This window comes from Phoxinus phoxinus (genome assembly GCF_949152265.1).
Source record: "Phoxinus phoxinus genome assembly, chromosome: 6".
Lineage (NCBI taxonomy): Eukaryota > Metazoa > Chordata > Actinopteri > Cypriniformes > Leuciscidae > Phoxinus > Phoxinus phoxinus.
The window spans coordinates 34,214,268-34,231,603 of NC_136881.1; the positions used below are offsets into that span (position 1 = coordinate 34,214,268).

Consider the following 17,336-nt stretch of genomic DNA (forward strand, 5'->3'; position numbering starts at 1 on the left):
AATTTTAAAGTTCTAATTTGGATGATTTTTTTAAATTTAATGTTTAAATTTGAAAATGAAAATGAAGCCATTGCACTGTCAATTGCAACTCTCCTTTGACGATGGCATTATAGAAATGTGTCGACTCACTACAGCGCAGCGGCTTGTGATGGATGTTGCTAAGCTCCATTAACACCATGCTTTTTCTTCATTTGCGCCTATAGAATTTACAAGGGAACTGTTAAGTGTCAAACTAGTTCTTATCTCATATTACTTGTGTATCTGCTAGCTTTGTTTTGTGTTCTTTATTTATTTAATTTTTCAATGCGTTTTTCAGGAACAATGTTGTGTTTTGCTAGTTTTTCTTCTTTCTGTTCACTTTTGACATTACTCAGATGGAATGAGGAAATGTGCAATACAAAAACAGGCATCTCATTAGTTAAGAACCATAGTATTTGGGGGAAAAAAAATCTGTTTTTACTTTTCATGACAATTTTATGTCACATAATGCCTGGTTTTGTCCCAAAGTTTTTTATTTTTAAATCCTCTGAGTCCAAAAAGTGTCGCTCAATATGTGTTTAAATATCCCCTAATAGATTGACACCTTCAGTCTATCGGCCAACCATGACTTGATTTCTGCATTCACACTTCTGCATTTACCCCCTGAACCGTATCTTGCTTTAAGGGGTTTAGTGACCTCTCAGACCCATGGTGAATCAGTATGGAAATAATAGGGAAGCGTGGGCATATCTTATTCTCAGAGGCATTTGTCAGTTCAGCCTGTCGAATCACAAATCTGAGATGGTGGGGCATAACCATCAGCAGCCATATGAGCGTCGCACCACACACTGCCAAATGCTCGACATGTCTCTTTGACAGCCGCCCCTACATTGCACCATTACCATGGCAAACACGACTTCTCTATCCTAAATCCCAATCGTCAAGGACTACCATTGTTTCCTTTTTGCTTAGCCTACTAACAAGTTCATTTTTACCGTCATTTTACTCTGAAAGTTAATTTTCCACACCTTAAAATAATATGGACTGCATATATTTGCTTCTCTTTCTGTCTGAATTCATGAATATCTGAACTTTAACGCATTGGAACGCATGTACTGAGAGTTTTAAACGAATTTCGCTTTGGTTAAAAATTAGGAAAGTTATAGAAGACTGTCTTGGAGTTTCTGGTCAAGAGAAAAAGAGAATTTTATGAGAGTTGAAATGTCTTTACATTTTTATATTGAAACAGGCCCTCTCAGAAAGAGGCTTGCTATGTTTTTTGCTTAATGTTGTGTTTTCTTTTCTGTTTTCCTTTTGTACGATCGCATTAAGATATTAAGGTTTCCGTTTTTATGGTTAACAGTTTATATGGGAGGATATGTAGGCAATGGCATATATTTACAGGAATGTTCCAGGTTCTGTGACATGCTGTCGAAAATAATTTCGTAAAAATAGACGAAAATCGTTTGCACCAACACCATCTCATGAAAAAAAACGTAACTATTTTATGAGGTGGCGATTTTATATGAATTTGCACGATGTGGTTTGCAGAAAAATGTAAAGCTCAAAGTATAGCATCACCTTCCACGTTTCGCGCGACATAATTTTCGTCATCAGGAGGGTCCGCGTGCAGCCCAATTTTCGTGACCACATGGACGGTGCGCATACAACAAACAAAGTCCACTAGATAGTGTGTATGTGGCGAACGCGTCTTTCCGCACTCGCACACAAAGGAGTAGGCCTACACTTTGAAAGGCTTGCGCGCTTAACTGTGTGTGAGACGAAGCAGAACATGGAAAATTAAGTCCAACCGGGCCATGTGTTTTTTTTTTAGAAATGTATGAAGGTCCACCTTCATGAATTTGTACTTTTCGAAGGTCTATGAATTTGTGGAATGTGATTCGTATAAGGAAACTTACGATATTTAGAAAAAGTAAGCGTGACGGCCCACTTCTAAACCTAACCGTCAGTGGGGCGTAAGAATCAGTATGAGAGTTAAAGTAGTTACGAATTGCAATGCGAGTGTGTTGGTGTGCACACAAATACGTACCTGAACCTGGAACATCCCATCTGCTCCTGAATCAGAAGAGACAATTGTTACTTTAAGAAAAGATTGTTGGTGTATTTTTGTGTGTTTGTGTGGTGTATTCTGTGATGGTTTGTGTAAAGAAGTTTTTAAATGGTGGAAAGAGAAGGTGAGTAGAGAGAATGTTTGTTTATGATGTTTGGTTAGAAGGGAATCCAGTCAGGTAAAGGTTAGTGATTAAACAGCTATGGATTTGAAGAAGTGTTCGCTGTGGAAAGAAAAGCAAGGCTTTTTACGATAATTATCACTTCAGAGCGCTTGCAGCAGCTCATTATGGTGTCACAGTGGCACTGCGTTGTCATAATAGCTCTAGTGAGGCACTGCGTTCTAGAAACACTAGTTATTTCTGTTGGAAAAAACTGACTGCTACTTAATTCGAGCGAGCAGCCTTGTCTTTGAGGCCATTGTTTTTTCAAAACATAACTTAGAAAACACATGCTGAGGTTCAGAAAGTCGCGAATGTATATCCACACCAGCTTGCTGCTGCTGCAAAACCTCTTTATAACAATTAAAAAGTTGCTGACAGAATGTTGCTGTAAAAGAACAGGACTCCTCGTCTCCAGGAGGACGCGCGCTGTGAAATCATATTACCCGAGTGCTCGGTTAATTACAGATGCTTGGGAAGAGCGCCGTGAATACAAATGTCACACTGATTGTGGATGTCGAGCTGCCAGGGGGGTTGGATCAGATGGCGAGATGGATTGATCGAGTCTCTAATGGTTCGCAGCATGTCAAGATGTATTAACATCATCAAGAGGAATCATTTGAGCTTCCCGTGTCAGCGAATGGCTGGATTCACTGAGGCGTCCACGTGCTATGTTGGTGTAAAACAAAAAAGATGTAAGAATGTACATGATCGATTTTGTCAGGGTGTTATTTACAGGGTTGAGTTTCATGCCTGAGAAAGTCATGGATGGATTTATATTTTTGTAGCTCAAAATTATTTAATTGGCAATAATAACCGTAAACGATGAATCGATTTGGTAATTGCGAATGGAAATTCATTGGTTAAAATGGGTGGGAAGTACCTGTGATTAGTTAAATATTTCATTATTATCAATAATCCGACTAACATTACATGTGACCTTACTTGGATAATAAGGAAGTAGGCCTATATTAGGCATGGATTAGGATGGAGAGAGATGTATGTGTGCACACTGTGATGTATGAAGTTTTTAAAGGGAGTTTTGGTATGTGTTTTCTGTGTTCATTTGCTGTTATGATCAGATGCATCAGTGTTTGGTGCGATCGAGGCGACGGCGGTTTTGTTCTTTTTGATGCGAAGAAGTGAAGAGAGGGAACATGCTGCGGCAGTCTAATCTCTTGCTGTTTTCTGTCCCCGTCTCTGCTTGGCTGTCTGCACTAATTATCATTCCTCTTCTCTTAATTAACAGCAAAAAAAAAAAACGGCACGAGGCAGGTAGCGTCTCGCTTAAAAGAGTGTTTTGATGAGCGTCACTTTCTCCGAAAGTTAAATTGATTGATTGCCTTCATCATGCATCCACTTAACAGACTGCTGCCTGTGTGCAAGGTTTTTTCTTTTTCTTTTAAATATTATCTTATACATGTACAGCAGATTCTTGGACCGTCTTTGTAATCCAAGTACTCCTCAAGTGATCCTTCAAGCAAAGTTGAATTCTCAGAGGAAGTGAAGATGCCTACATGAGATGCCACATTGTTTTTCTGTTACAGACCATTGGATGTAACGGATGGATATTTGCAAACCCTCATAAGATATATTAAAAAGTGTTCCCTTGGACATAACGAGAGAAAGCCTTGCATTGATATTATTCAGCGCTCAGCCAAATCTACATTTTGTATGCATTTCTTTTAAAGATCTAAAGGTCTGCATAGCTTTTAATTTTCAGCATTTTTGTTTTGTGCTTTTTACGTTAAGTTTTGTTTTTGTACCTTTTTATGTTTACATTGTATCTTGCATTGTCCTAACGGAAAACACAATAAAATGTATACTTGTTCTTAAATTTCACTGTCATGCTTTGGTCTCCATTTAGCAGAGTACATTCATTCATTCAGAAAGGAAAAGAAAAGAAAATGATGTCATTGGAATAGCATACTAGCACTATAGTATTTAAGCATAGTATGCATACTTCATACAATGTGCACATTTTCTGTATGCATGGCATGGACTGCCCAAATGATGGACAAAATGTAAGCCTATACAACTGACACTGCGGAGTACAATGCAAAAGCACAATGCTTTACCTTCCATTTCCAGTGTGAATAAATGTAAGTAGCCTATTTGTAGTCATGTTTAACATTGACAAAGATGTTTGAATAAAATGTCATTAAAAACAAACCATATACATTTCTAAGATGATAACTACACACATAGGCTACATGAAAGGTCATGTGATAACAATTGTTAAATGCTAGTGTGCTACCATATTATTATGGATGATCAAATGTAAGTAGGCCTACATAGGCTATAAATACTGTGCACTGTAACTCACCTCCATAAATACATAGTATCAATTGACTGCAAGGGCAACACAGTTTACTGTATGGAATATTGTATCCCGGTCCGTTTGATAGAGCATGAATTTGCACTAGCAATGTAGCCTAGTCTTCGGTTTCGATTCCCAAGGAAAGTAAGACCTGATGTTTACCTTGTAAATGTTTACCTTGAATGTAATTCGCTTCGGATAAAAGCCTCTGCTAAATACGTATTTGTAAATGAATTTATTATAATAAGACTTAAAGTCAATCATTTTTGTTAACTTTAGCACAGAAAAACGCGTTGAACCTGTAGCCTAATAGACGTAAAACCCCATTGTTTTTTGCGTGTGACGTAACAGTTCGTTGACGTTTTTGGGCGGGAAGAAAATGTAATACCGTCAATGGCCTATCTATCTATCAACAAACAAAAATATGGATGTAACTCTGATATTCTGCAGATATTGCCTCGAGGGTACAGTATAAATGATGAGAGAATTTTCATTCAGGTGATATTTCAGCATAATAATAAATAGTAGGCCTAACCAGTAGCTAGGCTATACGATTTTAACATGAAAACGAATTCTGTGCTTTTTTTGAGAAGAATTGCCAGTTGTATTTTGAGGCATTGTAGCCTACCAGACCATAGAGTAGGCCTAGGCTAAAATGTGAAGATATGTGAAGATTTAAAATGATTTCTACGCTGTCATAACCGTCACAGGAAGGAATAGGTTTGATCAGGGAAATAAAGCATGATACACGTATTTATGTCCATTAGGGGGCAGCCTTAAGCAGGCTTAAGCATCTTGTCAAATGACTAAATCCAGATGGAAATGAGTGTGTTCTCAGAAACATGCACCCTTAACCATGAGGGGAGATCTTCATCCTCTCAACTTTAGAGAAGATCATCAAAGAAACCTTTCATCCTTCGTCGGCACACTTCTGATCTCAGGCATATCAAGTAGACCTACTCCTACAAGCCACCTTTAACGTCTGATTCAGGGTCAGGTTGCCATCATGGTTCATAGTACTGTATATTTTCAGACTTTGATTCCTGGTCAGATTCTGTGAGTTAGCGATCACTTTATTGGAAGTCCGGTTGAAGCACTTGACATTGTTTTATATTATAGAAGTGTAAAATGATATGCACTTGAAGATCAATTGATCAAATAATGAACTATATTTGAACAAAGAGGGAACAGAATAGACACCACTCGCTGAAATGCATCTGCAAAGTTTATTGACAGTCATCTTTGACTCAGACAAAAAGAAAGCTTCATAAACTGATCACAGACATTAGGAAGAAAACAAAAATCGGACATGGGTTTGAGTCAAAAATCGAATGCCACAGCAAGCCGAGCCATTTCTTGTGACTAAATCACTACTGACCTCATGGACTCTATGAATGAATGATTCATTTAACACAGCCCTTGAATGAACCCTGGGAAAGGGGAATCTAACGATTTTTGATTCATTATTAGTTTGGTCCCACTGTTCACCAATGGGTAATGAGTGAACGAAACACACTGGCCATAAATGCCGAAAAGGAAACAAGAAAAGCAATTCTGATATTTTATTAAAACGTATATATAAAAACAATTTGTCATCAATATTGAAAAAATATTCAGATTTGATCAGCATTATTTAAGGTTGGGGTGATAATTTATGCAATCCCTGATCCCATTTCTGGTTACAAAACATCAAACTTTATTTTTCTGAAACAAACAGAAAAATTGGCCAATGTGCGAATATGGCTGTTTTCATGAGTTCTAGCTTTGATTTAACAAACAATTCTAAAAGAGGAAAGCTAAATTAGGTAAATGACATTTACCACAGATTCTGCAACATACATCAGATTCAACACATCGTACTCTAAATAAAGTACATTACAGGGTCGACAACAATCAAAAGCAAAATCCAACAGTGGCGCGTCGGTAAGGACTGTATGTCCCTCTGTAGGTCCTCAGAAAAACACGGTGGGAGTAGCGCACTTGGAAAATAAACAATCCCGTTCTATAGCGATTTCATACAAGCATTACACGATAGAAATGTGGTGTAAGATTAGTACACTTATTCAAACAGGATTAGCTTCATTTTGTCCAAATGTCAACATAAAGATGATGTCCAAAAAAAAAAAAAGTACAATCAAATTTCATAAAGTGACAAACACAAATATTGCCCTTATATTAACACCCTAAACTGTGCAAAAGACATCATTCGATAAAACTATAGGGTGAAAGAAAAAAAAAATTGGGGGGAATATTGATGATCTTATAAAGTGACTGAAATTGACAGAAAAAAGTGCCAGGTTTGTTAAATAAAGTTTCCAAAAATCTTAACAAAAGATCTAATCAGAAATATTAGGCCTTCGGGGCATTTTCAGAACTGTTTTTACTTGAATCAAGTTGGGATCATTACATCTCACCGTAAATGGACACCTCAGAACAAAACACATAGCCGATGAAATCATAAAACCTTATATCAAAGGAAGTGTACATAATCTTTAGTTTATCCTGCTCCCAACATAAAGTTGGTTCTGATTGTTTACTGCTAAGCCCCTGATTTGTGCACTGTTCAGTATAGCTTGAATACAAGAAAGCCAGCACAAAATTCAAGAAATACATTGCTCTATAAACCACAGAGGATTGACAAGCAAACTGTACAATCATAAACTTCGGTCCAATAATTCAAAAAGAGAAAAACAAAACAAAAAAACAAAGCGCTATAGAAACACCTCAGATACAGCTATTCTAATAGGTTCCTCTAATTAACATAAATTAACATTCAAAAGTGAATCACCACTTCAAACAATAGAGTAAAACTCTTAAGAGAATATCCTGTGGAGAGCGACAGGGTATTTTCTCGACACGGTGTTAGCATTGCCTGTAGGAGAGCTGGCTAATACTAATAGCAGCATGGATTTAAGCGCCAGTCGTCACGGCTAACTGGCTAGTTATGAACAATATTAACCTGCAGTCAATTGTAGATCACTGATATTTCTCTTGAGCTGCTTTAACATCCATATGTACACACAAATGCACATTATTGAGTCCTCTTTTGCTTATTTGCCATAAATTGCAAAATGTGATCTGGAGATCTAAAAAAAGGCTGTTCCAGCATTTTATATGGATCATGGGATAAGTGATGTTCATAGGAGATCTGGAACCAAAAATTGACCAACTGCTGTTCACTGATGGAATATGACATCTAACCTTACCAATCTTATAAAACATGGTCATGCCACATTTCTAAATTGTTCAAGATCATTAACTCTTTCCCCGCCATTGACGGCATTTTCCAGCATTTATTATGAGACAAAGCTTCCCCATCACTCACTGACTTCTCCATAATTTCAATGGCTTTCCCGCCATTGACATAATTTTCCGTCATTTATGAGACGATGATTCCCTTGCCATTGAAAACAGTCAAAAAAGGAGCAGAAACAAGCGATAAAAGCATTGCTTATGCACGTTGTAGTCTTTGAAAAAACAACTTGATTTTCTCAGCTTTTTTGTTCAAAATGTTTGAATTTTGTTTAAACTTGGCCAGAATCTGAAGCTAGAATAATTTTTTTTTGTTTTTTTTAAGCAGAGGCTCTTTTCTTTCTTTTGATATATTGCATATTCAGATACTCATCCAACAAAATATTATGGGGGCCATGACAATTTTTGTGAAAATGATCAAAAACGCGGGCGGTGGCTGACAACTTAAAAAAAAAAAAAAAAACGCTGGCGAAGAAAGAGTTAAGAACTTTTGCATAAAGAAAATACTCATATTATAAGACTATTCATATTTTTTGCACATTTCACCCCAATTTTCATGACAATTGGGGTGAAATATGCCAAGGACATTTTCTCGACATGTTTCGTGACATTCATTTGTCTCTTCAGATATCAGGAGATATCAGGTTCAAAGTGAGATAAAAATCACCTCTCAATGACAACCTTAGATGTCCTCCTGTTTTCAAGAACATACCCACTCAACTATATCCCACAGGACTTTCTATAAATTAATTATCCTTCAGTGACCTCAATAAGTTTTTTCAGACAAAGTTTGTAAAGATCCAAATGAGAAGACTGATGTCAAATGTTACTTTTACCTTGAATGTGGCCTTGGGTGGCGAATCTTGATAATATCTTTAATCCTCCTTTTCTCTTTCTCAGCACCAGCAGGGACACTGAGCCTTTTCACCTGTTTTTCCTAACATATTCCATTTGAATCTGTTATATCAGTGGCCTTCGCTCACTATTATCCCCATACACACCAGTTCTGGCCTACAGAAACTGCCGGCTGTGGGGGGGCTGGGAGAATTATGGATTAACTGTGCAAATCAAATATCCTCTGACCACAAATGACTCTTTCATTGGTTAATGCCTCGCGGCTGTTTTCCTTCTTTCTAGATTTTGCTTTCCATGGCAACATTGCAATTGCTTTAGCAGAAAACCCAAAGCTTGCGTGTTCGGATCGACAGTCAAGAACAAGTTCACAGTAAATCAAGGTTTGATTAGGCCAACATGTTGTAGGGTCGTGAAGCGAGGCGCTCCATTTAAACCGCACTTCTCTGTGGCGATCACATTTCCCAGAACCGTCAGATGAATTCAAATATCCAATATTAGTCTTCTTTTGTCCAGAAATGAGTTGTTATATAACAACCTGCCACATGACTCATTGGTTAATCATCCCTGTGGTATTGTTACAACAAATGATTTCTCTTTAATTACACCACAACGTCCTGCTTGTTGAACACACGCATAGCCGAAGCAAAATTATAGCAGACCGTTAGCTGATTTTACCTGCTACCTACCAAAGCTTCAGATTACATTACACAACACGTGATCAAATACTCATCAATGCACAAAGACCTCCAGATCAACTCACTTCAGAGCACATAATAAGGACAAGCTGTCGGTTACACGACTAGCATGAAAAGTGAGGTATGAAAAAACCCCACTGTACCTTTATATCTGTATTCCTATCTCTGTCTCAGCCCAGCACAGACAAAAATTGTGAAACACTGAGACATTTTTGTATGAATTTCATCAGTGAAAGTGCCTTAGCTGGTCTGACTAGCTTTGAGGACGGCAGAAAAAAAAAAAAAAAAGAGACTGTAACACTCTATTGAATATGATTCCAGCTTTTAAGGATGCTATGAATAAGATTACTGCAGTCTATTATGGCTCACCGAGAGGGTAAAAGAAATGCGAGATGTGCATCCTTGAATATCTCCTGTATCACCTGAAATGTCCTGAATTCGATGAGATACTGCCCATGATTTTTTTGTCTTACATCAGTTGAAAAGCCAGATGCTCCTGAGGATCAGCAGCATCACTGGTAACCATAGCAACAGAGACTTGAGCATGAAATACAAAAGACCTTTGCAGAATGGATGCCTGAGCCTTGAAGGTTCCAGGGTTCAAATGTCATCGCCGTGGGAACGGAGACCCATGCAGTGCCAGAGAAAGTCCCTGAACTGTGACGCCAACCCTTTCTTGAAAAAAAAAAAGATCTATTAGAGATCCTTAATGGCCCTTATGTGACTTGGGTTTGGGGGGTATGGGCCCCTCCCCTAAGTGCTCCGGTAGGTCTTTATAATGTCTTTGATAGCTCTCCTACAGATAGGACAGCTAGCGTTGGCCATTTTTTTGAGGCGGAGGCCACAGGTGTAGCAGAGACACATGTGTCCACAGGCGTAGATGACGGTGTCCACTGTGTTTTCATAGCAGATTGAACACTCGTCCGGCCATGAGCCTGAGGCAGATGGGAAAGTGGGTGATTTGGGGAGACTGACGGGCGAGTTGGGTGTCGTTCCTGTGACAGAGAAAGACAGGAAAAAACGGATTACCATTTATACATTTTTAATGTAGTAGTTGCTCCAGGCAATTAGTTAACATGAGGCTTTCAAGCCAAAAAAAGGATGCAACTGTGTCATAAAAGTGGTCATATGAATATATATATGAGTTTAATCCATGACTTCTGAAGCTATAAGAAAGTTTGTGTGAGAAACAGATCAAAATACAATGCAATTTTTTTACAGTTGATAATAGAAATGTACAAATAAATTTTGCAGACCTTCAGTGGAGCTGCAGAAGGCAGCAGAACAGCCGTGTTCACTTAAGATGGGCTCTGGGCTTCCACCACACAGGCCCGAGGGTGAGAGGGGCGAGGCAGAGGGCGAGCCTGGGCTGGACGGGTCACGAGCATCGCCCAAGAAAGTGGAGCCTGAATATGCACATAATAGATAAAAACACAGACTTTTTAAATATGATTCCTTTCAGTTCTACAAATAATGGATTCTGCACAGAAGAAAAAAAAAAAATTTGACAAACATTCCACACTTCGCTTATTAGATCTTTCCCTGAAGCCCTAATTTTCGCAATCCTGTACTGTTAAATATGACTCCCAGATATTGTGTAAAACCAATTGGATCAGAGATTGAAACATTTTGTGTGTAGTATACATCACACAGTCCGTGAACATAGTTACCACCTCAGACTGAGACACTTTTTTTTAATGCAAACCGTAGGAGACATTGAGCTGTAGTCTATATCAGAAACTTATCAAGGAAGCTGGTATTGTAACTGTGTCACCCTCTTCGCAGAACTACATAGTACATACTGTATTACTACACAGGTGCTGTATTTGTGGATTTTATGGGGGTGTTTGTTTCTCTAATCTCAGTACATTGTTCTGGCTGTTGGAGCTTTAGGACGGAATCGAAATCTGACACCTTTAAAGATCATGCTGGCCTGAGATTCGTTAACAGATCCGACACTCAGGCGACCCAAAAGGGAAGCCACCTCTCTTTAGCACGAATTTTAACTAGCAGACCTAATCTATACAGCTTGAATAGAATAGAACCGCAATTATCTTACTGACCGAATCATTTGGAGCAGTTATTGACTTATTCACTGAACCGCAAATAAATTCAGCCTATTTACTGATTGGTTGTTCATATAACAAACGATACATATATTGGGGTTTGTATTAAATGGTATTTTAATACATATAAAAACATTAAAATCTGCTAATAAGGATTGTTTTAGAATATATGATTATATATGGTGTATATGACCATGTATATTGGAGGGGTGGTGGTCTGTTCTTATCGAATTATTAAAATAATTATTAAGGAAACCATTCTTTGGAATCTGAATCGATACCAGACTAAATGTCTATCGTTAATAATGGCCACGGTAAGATTTCAGGGCCTTTTAAAGTAGAGCTGAGACTGAATTAAATTAAATTGAACTGACCTAATTTCTAGTATGCTGGATCTTCTGATATATGTGTGTGTGCATATGAGAGGGAGAATTGGCTGAACTAAAATGCTATGCTGACCTAAAACCCATGAATATACTCTCTCTGAGGTTAGTCTATATATGCATGTAGTGTGCATTTACTCTGGATGAGATCTATGACAGTATTCGAGTTAACAACATTAGGAGTCGGTGGGATTCCCCAAGGTTCTGTCTTGGGTCCGTCAGTGTTGTAAATTATACATGCATGTTTTCTTTGCTCACATGTTTGCATACAGTATGCAAGTCCTACAGTGTGATCCTCGATTAAGATGGAGTCAGGTTGAGGGGTAACATATGAGATGGGGTCCACAGAGCGTGATCCTTTGTGAGCCTGACATGCCATTCCACCTTCCTGTCATTCCACACATAGATGCATCATAAATCCCCTTCACCAGGCCTCAGCAACTGGCCCTGGATCACAAGGGCCAGGCCTCTTCAAGAGCATCTCTACTAGATTAACAGAGACACAAGAACAGCTGAGTCTCTCTAACCTCCACCCGTAGAGGGAGAGACTTCAAAAAAAGCTATTAGAGAAAGTCAGCCCTCTTTAAAGCCATGTGTAAAATGAGCACTATGTGTCAACATGGCAGAAAGGCTTTTCTATATTTTGAATACCAAAGAGGTACTGACTAAACCAGCTTGCGTGGTATAAACAGTCACATCATCTGTCAAATAGTTTAGTTTATTCTTAAGTAAAGCTGTGAGCTGTCTATGTATTCACATGTCCTACATCAGGGGTCTCGAACTGAAATGACTGGTGGTGGCAGTGTGCACTGTATTCAATATATAAGTGGTTTGATTGAGAAAAATGAACAGACGTTAATTAAATGTCACTTTTAGTCAGGTTCACACATTCACACTGAAGTACATTTCATTGTGTATACATATACCATTCAAAATTTGGGGATATATATTCACGCGTTAAGTGATCAATTAGCTAGCAGACACACCTTGCGATAAAAGATAAACTGTTATGCAGATAAAAGTCAAGAAGGTAAAGTGTTTGTATTGTGTCTATTATAGACATGTGTTTGTGCATTTCATTTATTGGCTCTAGATTGAATTACTGTGCTTGCAGGGCAGTCAAATCTAACAGTAACCTGTATGCATACAGGTTGTGAATCAGTGTGAATAGTCACTATTCACATGCTGAATTGCGATTGGTTCCTTGGTCTTCCTTGGATTTATGTGCATTCTGAATTGTGTAGTCTTAAAAATATATAAACATATCTTTACTACACGGCTCTCTGGTATACTTGATTCTTCTTGATCAATCATAACATTAAGCATAGTTTTATAATAACCATCGTCTATGGCAACACAGGGGTTGCTACTTTCATATCTCTAGTATCCTTCCACTGGCTTTTTTTATTTTAATTACAGTTACTAATGGATGGCATTTTGTGAATCAAAATGATGATCTACTTGCAGATTAGTAATGCTATATAATATTGTAATTGTCTTTATTTACACAGAGCCCGATTCTAAAACCTAAGCTTACATACAACTATTCTTTTGCAGCATTGTAAGGTCTTGTATTTCTTTCAGATTCCCTCATATTTCACGTCTTTTATTCTACGTTCCTGCTGCCGTTACTGTTGAATAAGCACAATGAGAGCACAACTAAATTGTTATTACAATGACGTTTTGAACCTTGAATCTTGAAAGAACCAAAACATTATGCTAAGAGGGGAAACCGTAATGCGAAATGGAGAGAAGAGATGTAAACGAGAGAAATGTTCTCAAATGAATGCTCTCAAATGAAGTGTGAATCGCCCACTCTCCTCTTCACTTTCTCATTTCCTTTCCTGATGAGATGGGGTGAGTGCGTGTGTGTGCAGCGTGAGGAGGGAGGGGAATGTGCTTCCAGCGACACAGACATCTTGGAAAGTGCAGACAAAGCTAACGGAGGTCACACACCCCTCCCACTCGTTCTCCTGTAATACTTCCTGTCTTTAGCTGTGTGTGTGCGCATACAGCACTTTGTTTAGTTCAAACTTTACTGGGAGTGTGTCAGTCACAGGTGTGTGGGTGAGACCTGGAGCACTGTCTGGTGTTCTGAAAGGTTACTGGAGTGCTTCTGAATTGATTCAATTCGACCTAGCAACGGCACAGTTTTGTAAAGTTCTTTAATTGTATATATTGTGGATGTTTAAGGAATTAAAAAGCAAAGATAATTTTAAATGTATTTAAATTTTAAAAAGAATTATACATGGGAGCCCACCTTGGGTTTAATAAGCTGAGATGCAAAAGCAAAATCCTTACATTTCAGTGTGAAAACTGCATCACAACCCTATTTTATGAGAGGACAAGATATGTAACTATAAATAAAAGGACAGGACTTGATGTCATATTAGATAAAGCAAGAATTGATTTGAAGTGGCATTCCACACCTGAATGTAAGCTTGCAGTCGTTTTTTAAACACATTTTAAGCGCCAATTTCAGTTGGGCTAAATGGGTAATTCTTTTTGAAATTTTCATGTCAAAGCTGAAAACTGAAATCATACCATTTTTTTTTTTGTGTACGAATGCACAATATACATTTTTTGTCTGATACCGATAATTGGCTGATACATCTAAATCCAAATTTGTATATAATTTTTGAGAGCCTGATTACTAAACCAAATGTCTCACCATAAAGAACTATGTCCCAAGCACACAATTATAATGTTCTTATTATAATTTTAGCCTATATGCCAGACTTGCTCTGCACATGATTCCTTTTTTGAAGGGATTCCAATCATATTTCAGCAACCATCATGGCGAACGGTGTGCGTCTGCAGTGTCTCAGCTAAAGGAAATTATTTATCGGCTTTAATATATTAGCCAAATTTTCATAATGAGACGATAATGATAACATTAAATATGAACGTATATCGGCCGATACCGATATGTTAGCCGATATATTGTGCATCCCTAGTTTTGTGGAAGTCGGACTAACACATCTAGATAATGCAATGCATTGTAATAGCATTCTTACCTAGAATCCTCAGCTGTGTGACAGCGCCATGCAGTCCAAAGAACATCCAGAGTGGTCGTGAGTTGTCCACACACACCTGCATGCCCACATTGGTGCCATTATGACTCAGAATTACTTCCCCTTCCTGTGTGACCAGGAAGCCGAGTATATCGCCACTCTGCAACGTAGTTGGCACCCTGCACACCGCCCAGAACTCCTTACGGTCCACCAGCGCTTCAGGATTGTAAGGAAGGTCACTCGGGCGAAGCACTGCGGGGTCACATGACGTCACACCGTATGAAAGTGACCCAAAACGAGCCGGGCTGGACTTAATGACTTTGATGAAGATGGTTTCGCCGATTCGCAGCGGGCGATCCGTGAAGACCAGCGTGCGCTCTTCGCGGTTGTGTTCGGATCGTGCCACGGTCTGTTCGTTAAGGGTTCTGATGTGCGCACCTCGAAGCTGGTGGAAACGTAGATCACATTCCAAGGTGTGAGGAAGCAGTGTTGACTGCTGGGAGTTCATGGAGTTTTGAGGAATGGGACAGGCAACGGGAGCGGGAGGGAGTCGAAGCCTGGCATCATCTTGTTGCAGGTTAAGATCGCATAGGCTGACGGACAGGCGGGAGGTGTCTGCTTCCCGTCGTAAAGAGGTGGATCCACGTACTGTGGTGAAGGATCGTGGGCGGAGAAGGTCTGGAGGGACGACTTCACTTTCTGTGGGTCAGAGGTGAGATGCACAGATTAGCTGATTGTTTTATTGCTTTATTTCATGGTTGAACCTAGATAATTGATCAAACATTAGGCAATTGATCAGCCGATATCACCGTCTATCACTAAGGCTACGTTCACACTGCGAGCCTTAGTGCTCAATTCCGATTTATTGCTCAGATCAGATTTTTTTGTACAGCTGTTCACATTGTTGTTTTAAATGTGGCCAATGTCAGATTCCAGTGCGAACAGATCATGGTCCTGGACTGACCCGCATACACAAAAGAACCATAAAAAGACGGAAGTAAACATGGAGGACATTAAAGTAAGCGTTTACGTGTTTATTAATATTTTGATCTACCGCCAAAGCTACAATCTAAAAAAACAAACAAAGAGGAGGATGATTTTAAGACTTATTGGGACCCCCCTGGCTGTTTGCTGAGGCCCCCTAGTGGCCCACAACCCCTTGCTTGAGAAGCAAGCTTGAGTTTTGGATGGTTTTCAGGCAATTGTCAACTGGGAGAACATCTGTACAACCAGTTGAACACCAGCTTGACCAGACTATTCCCCCCAAAAAATGCATGCTACAAAGCCTAGTAATACAACAAGCATAAAACAGAGTTAAAAAATCTAACTTGAGTCCTAGTTACTGTTCACATCTCTGGACAGTTAGTGTACAAAGAGCTACAGTTGTTTCCAAAATGGCTACCACGGAGTGTCTCTTTACATTCTTTACCATTTATACCGGTTACTTAACCGGCTACCAGGAATAGAACTTTATAGTAATGTTATAGTAGGCTAGCATAGTACAGCGATCACAACATACCCTCTGCTCCTCACCCAACTGCCTAAAATAGCAAGAAATATGAATGAAATGCTGCGCTAGCAACATGCAATGCGTCCCCCAGATTTAATTCCCCATTCCTAGTAGCCTAAAATAGCATATTACAGTAGTTTAGAAGTAGGCTAGCTTAGCTTATCATAGCTCAGCACTCAAACAAGCCGAAGACTGCCGTGCCTCCTTTTGTAACAGATAGCCCCGCTGGAGTGTGCTCTGTATTTAGACCTCATCTGTGCAATCGAAGACAGTCAGACCCCAGACAAAAATATTAGCACTAAAATTGGCTGCCGGTGCTAATTAGCTTGTTAAAATTAGCCCTTTCTCCATAACATTGATCACTTTTTTAAGAGAGGGAGAACATTATTTAACCTACTCAGTGAAATGTATTGCAAATGTATCTATACATCAGCATCAGAAATGTGCTTTTTCATTACAAAGCAGAAATAGTTTTATGAGGAGGGCATTCCCCCCCCCCCCATATTTTACATCTTTTACAAACATAGAGATGGTTAAACAGAGAAGGAAGCGACTTGAAGATGAAAAGAGGGAGGAGGTCAAGAAGTGTGATAGAGGAAGATAAAAGGAAAGCGAGAGACCTTTCCTCCAGAGGGCCTCTCTCTCCTTCTGCCTATATTTCTCTTCCTGTGTCTGACTTTATATTTCCACATTGACCCACAGAGACTGTTGATTAGCTGTGTGTGTGTGTGTGTGTGTGTGTGTGTGTGTGTGTGTGTGTGTGTGTGTGTGTGTGTGTGTGTGTGTGTGTGTGTGTCAGCAAACAAAAGCGAGAGAGAGACAGATCAAGAAAAAATGATCCTTCAACCCCCCTATATATTTAGCTTTATAAGGATGTAACTCATTTCCATCAGGATGAAAGACGGAGAGTGGTTGACTTAGAGATTAATCCCTAATATGCAAGGATACTGTACAAACATAATGAAGCAATATCTGTGACACAATTGCTTTTCTTTCTATCTTTCAAAATAAAAGTCAACAAAGCCTTATTA

The 17,336-nt window shown here is 38.9% G+C and overlaps 1 protein-coding gene across 2 annotated transcripts in view; it reads right to left on the reverse strand.

The window, feature by feature from the left end:
- Positions 1–5,742: 5,742 nt before the first annotated feature.
- neurl1aa (neuralized E3 ubiquitin protein ligase 1Aa) overlaps positions 5,743–17,336 on the reverse strand; it is a 49,239-nt gene continuing 37,645 nt past the window's right edge. For both annotated transcript variants that reach the window (XM_079615912.1, XM_079615911.1), the window contains exons 4-6: positions 14,799–15,494; positions 10,589–10,738; positions 5,743–10,327 (exon numbers count right to left, since the gene is read on the reverse strand). In XM_079615912.1, the coding sequence (XP_079472038.1) occupies positions 10,086–10,327; positions 10,589–10,738; positions 14,799–15,494 (1,088 nt within the window). In that variant the 3' untranslated portion in view covers positions 5,743–10,085. The remainder of the gene's footprint in view (positions 10,328–10,588; positions 10,739–14,798; positions 15,495–17,336) is intronic.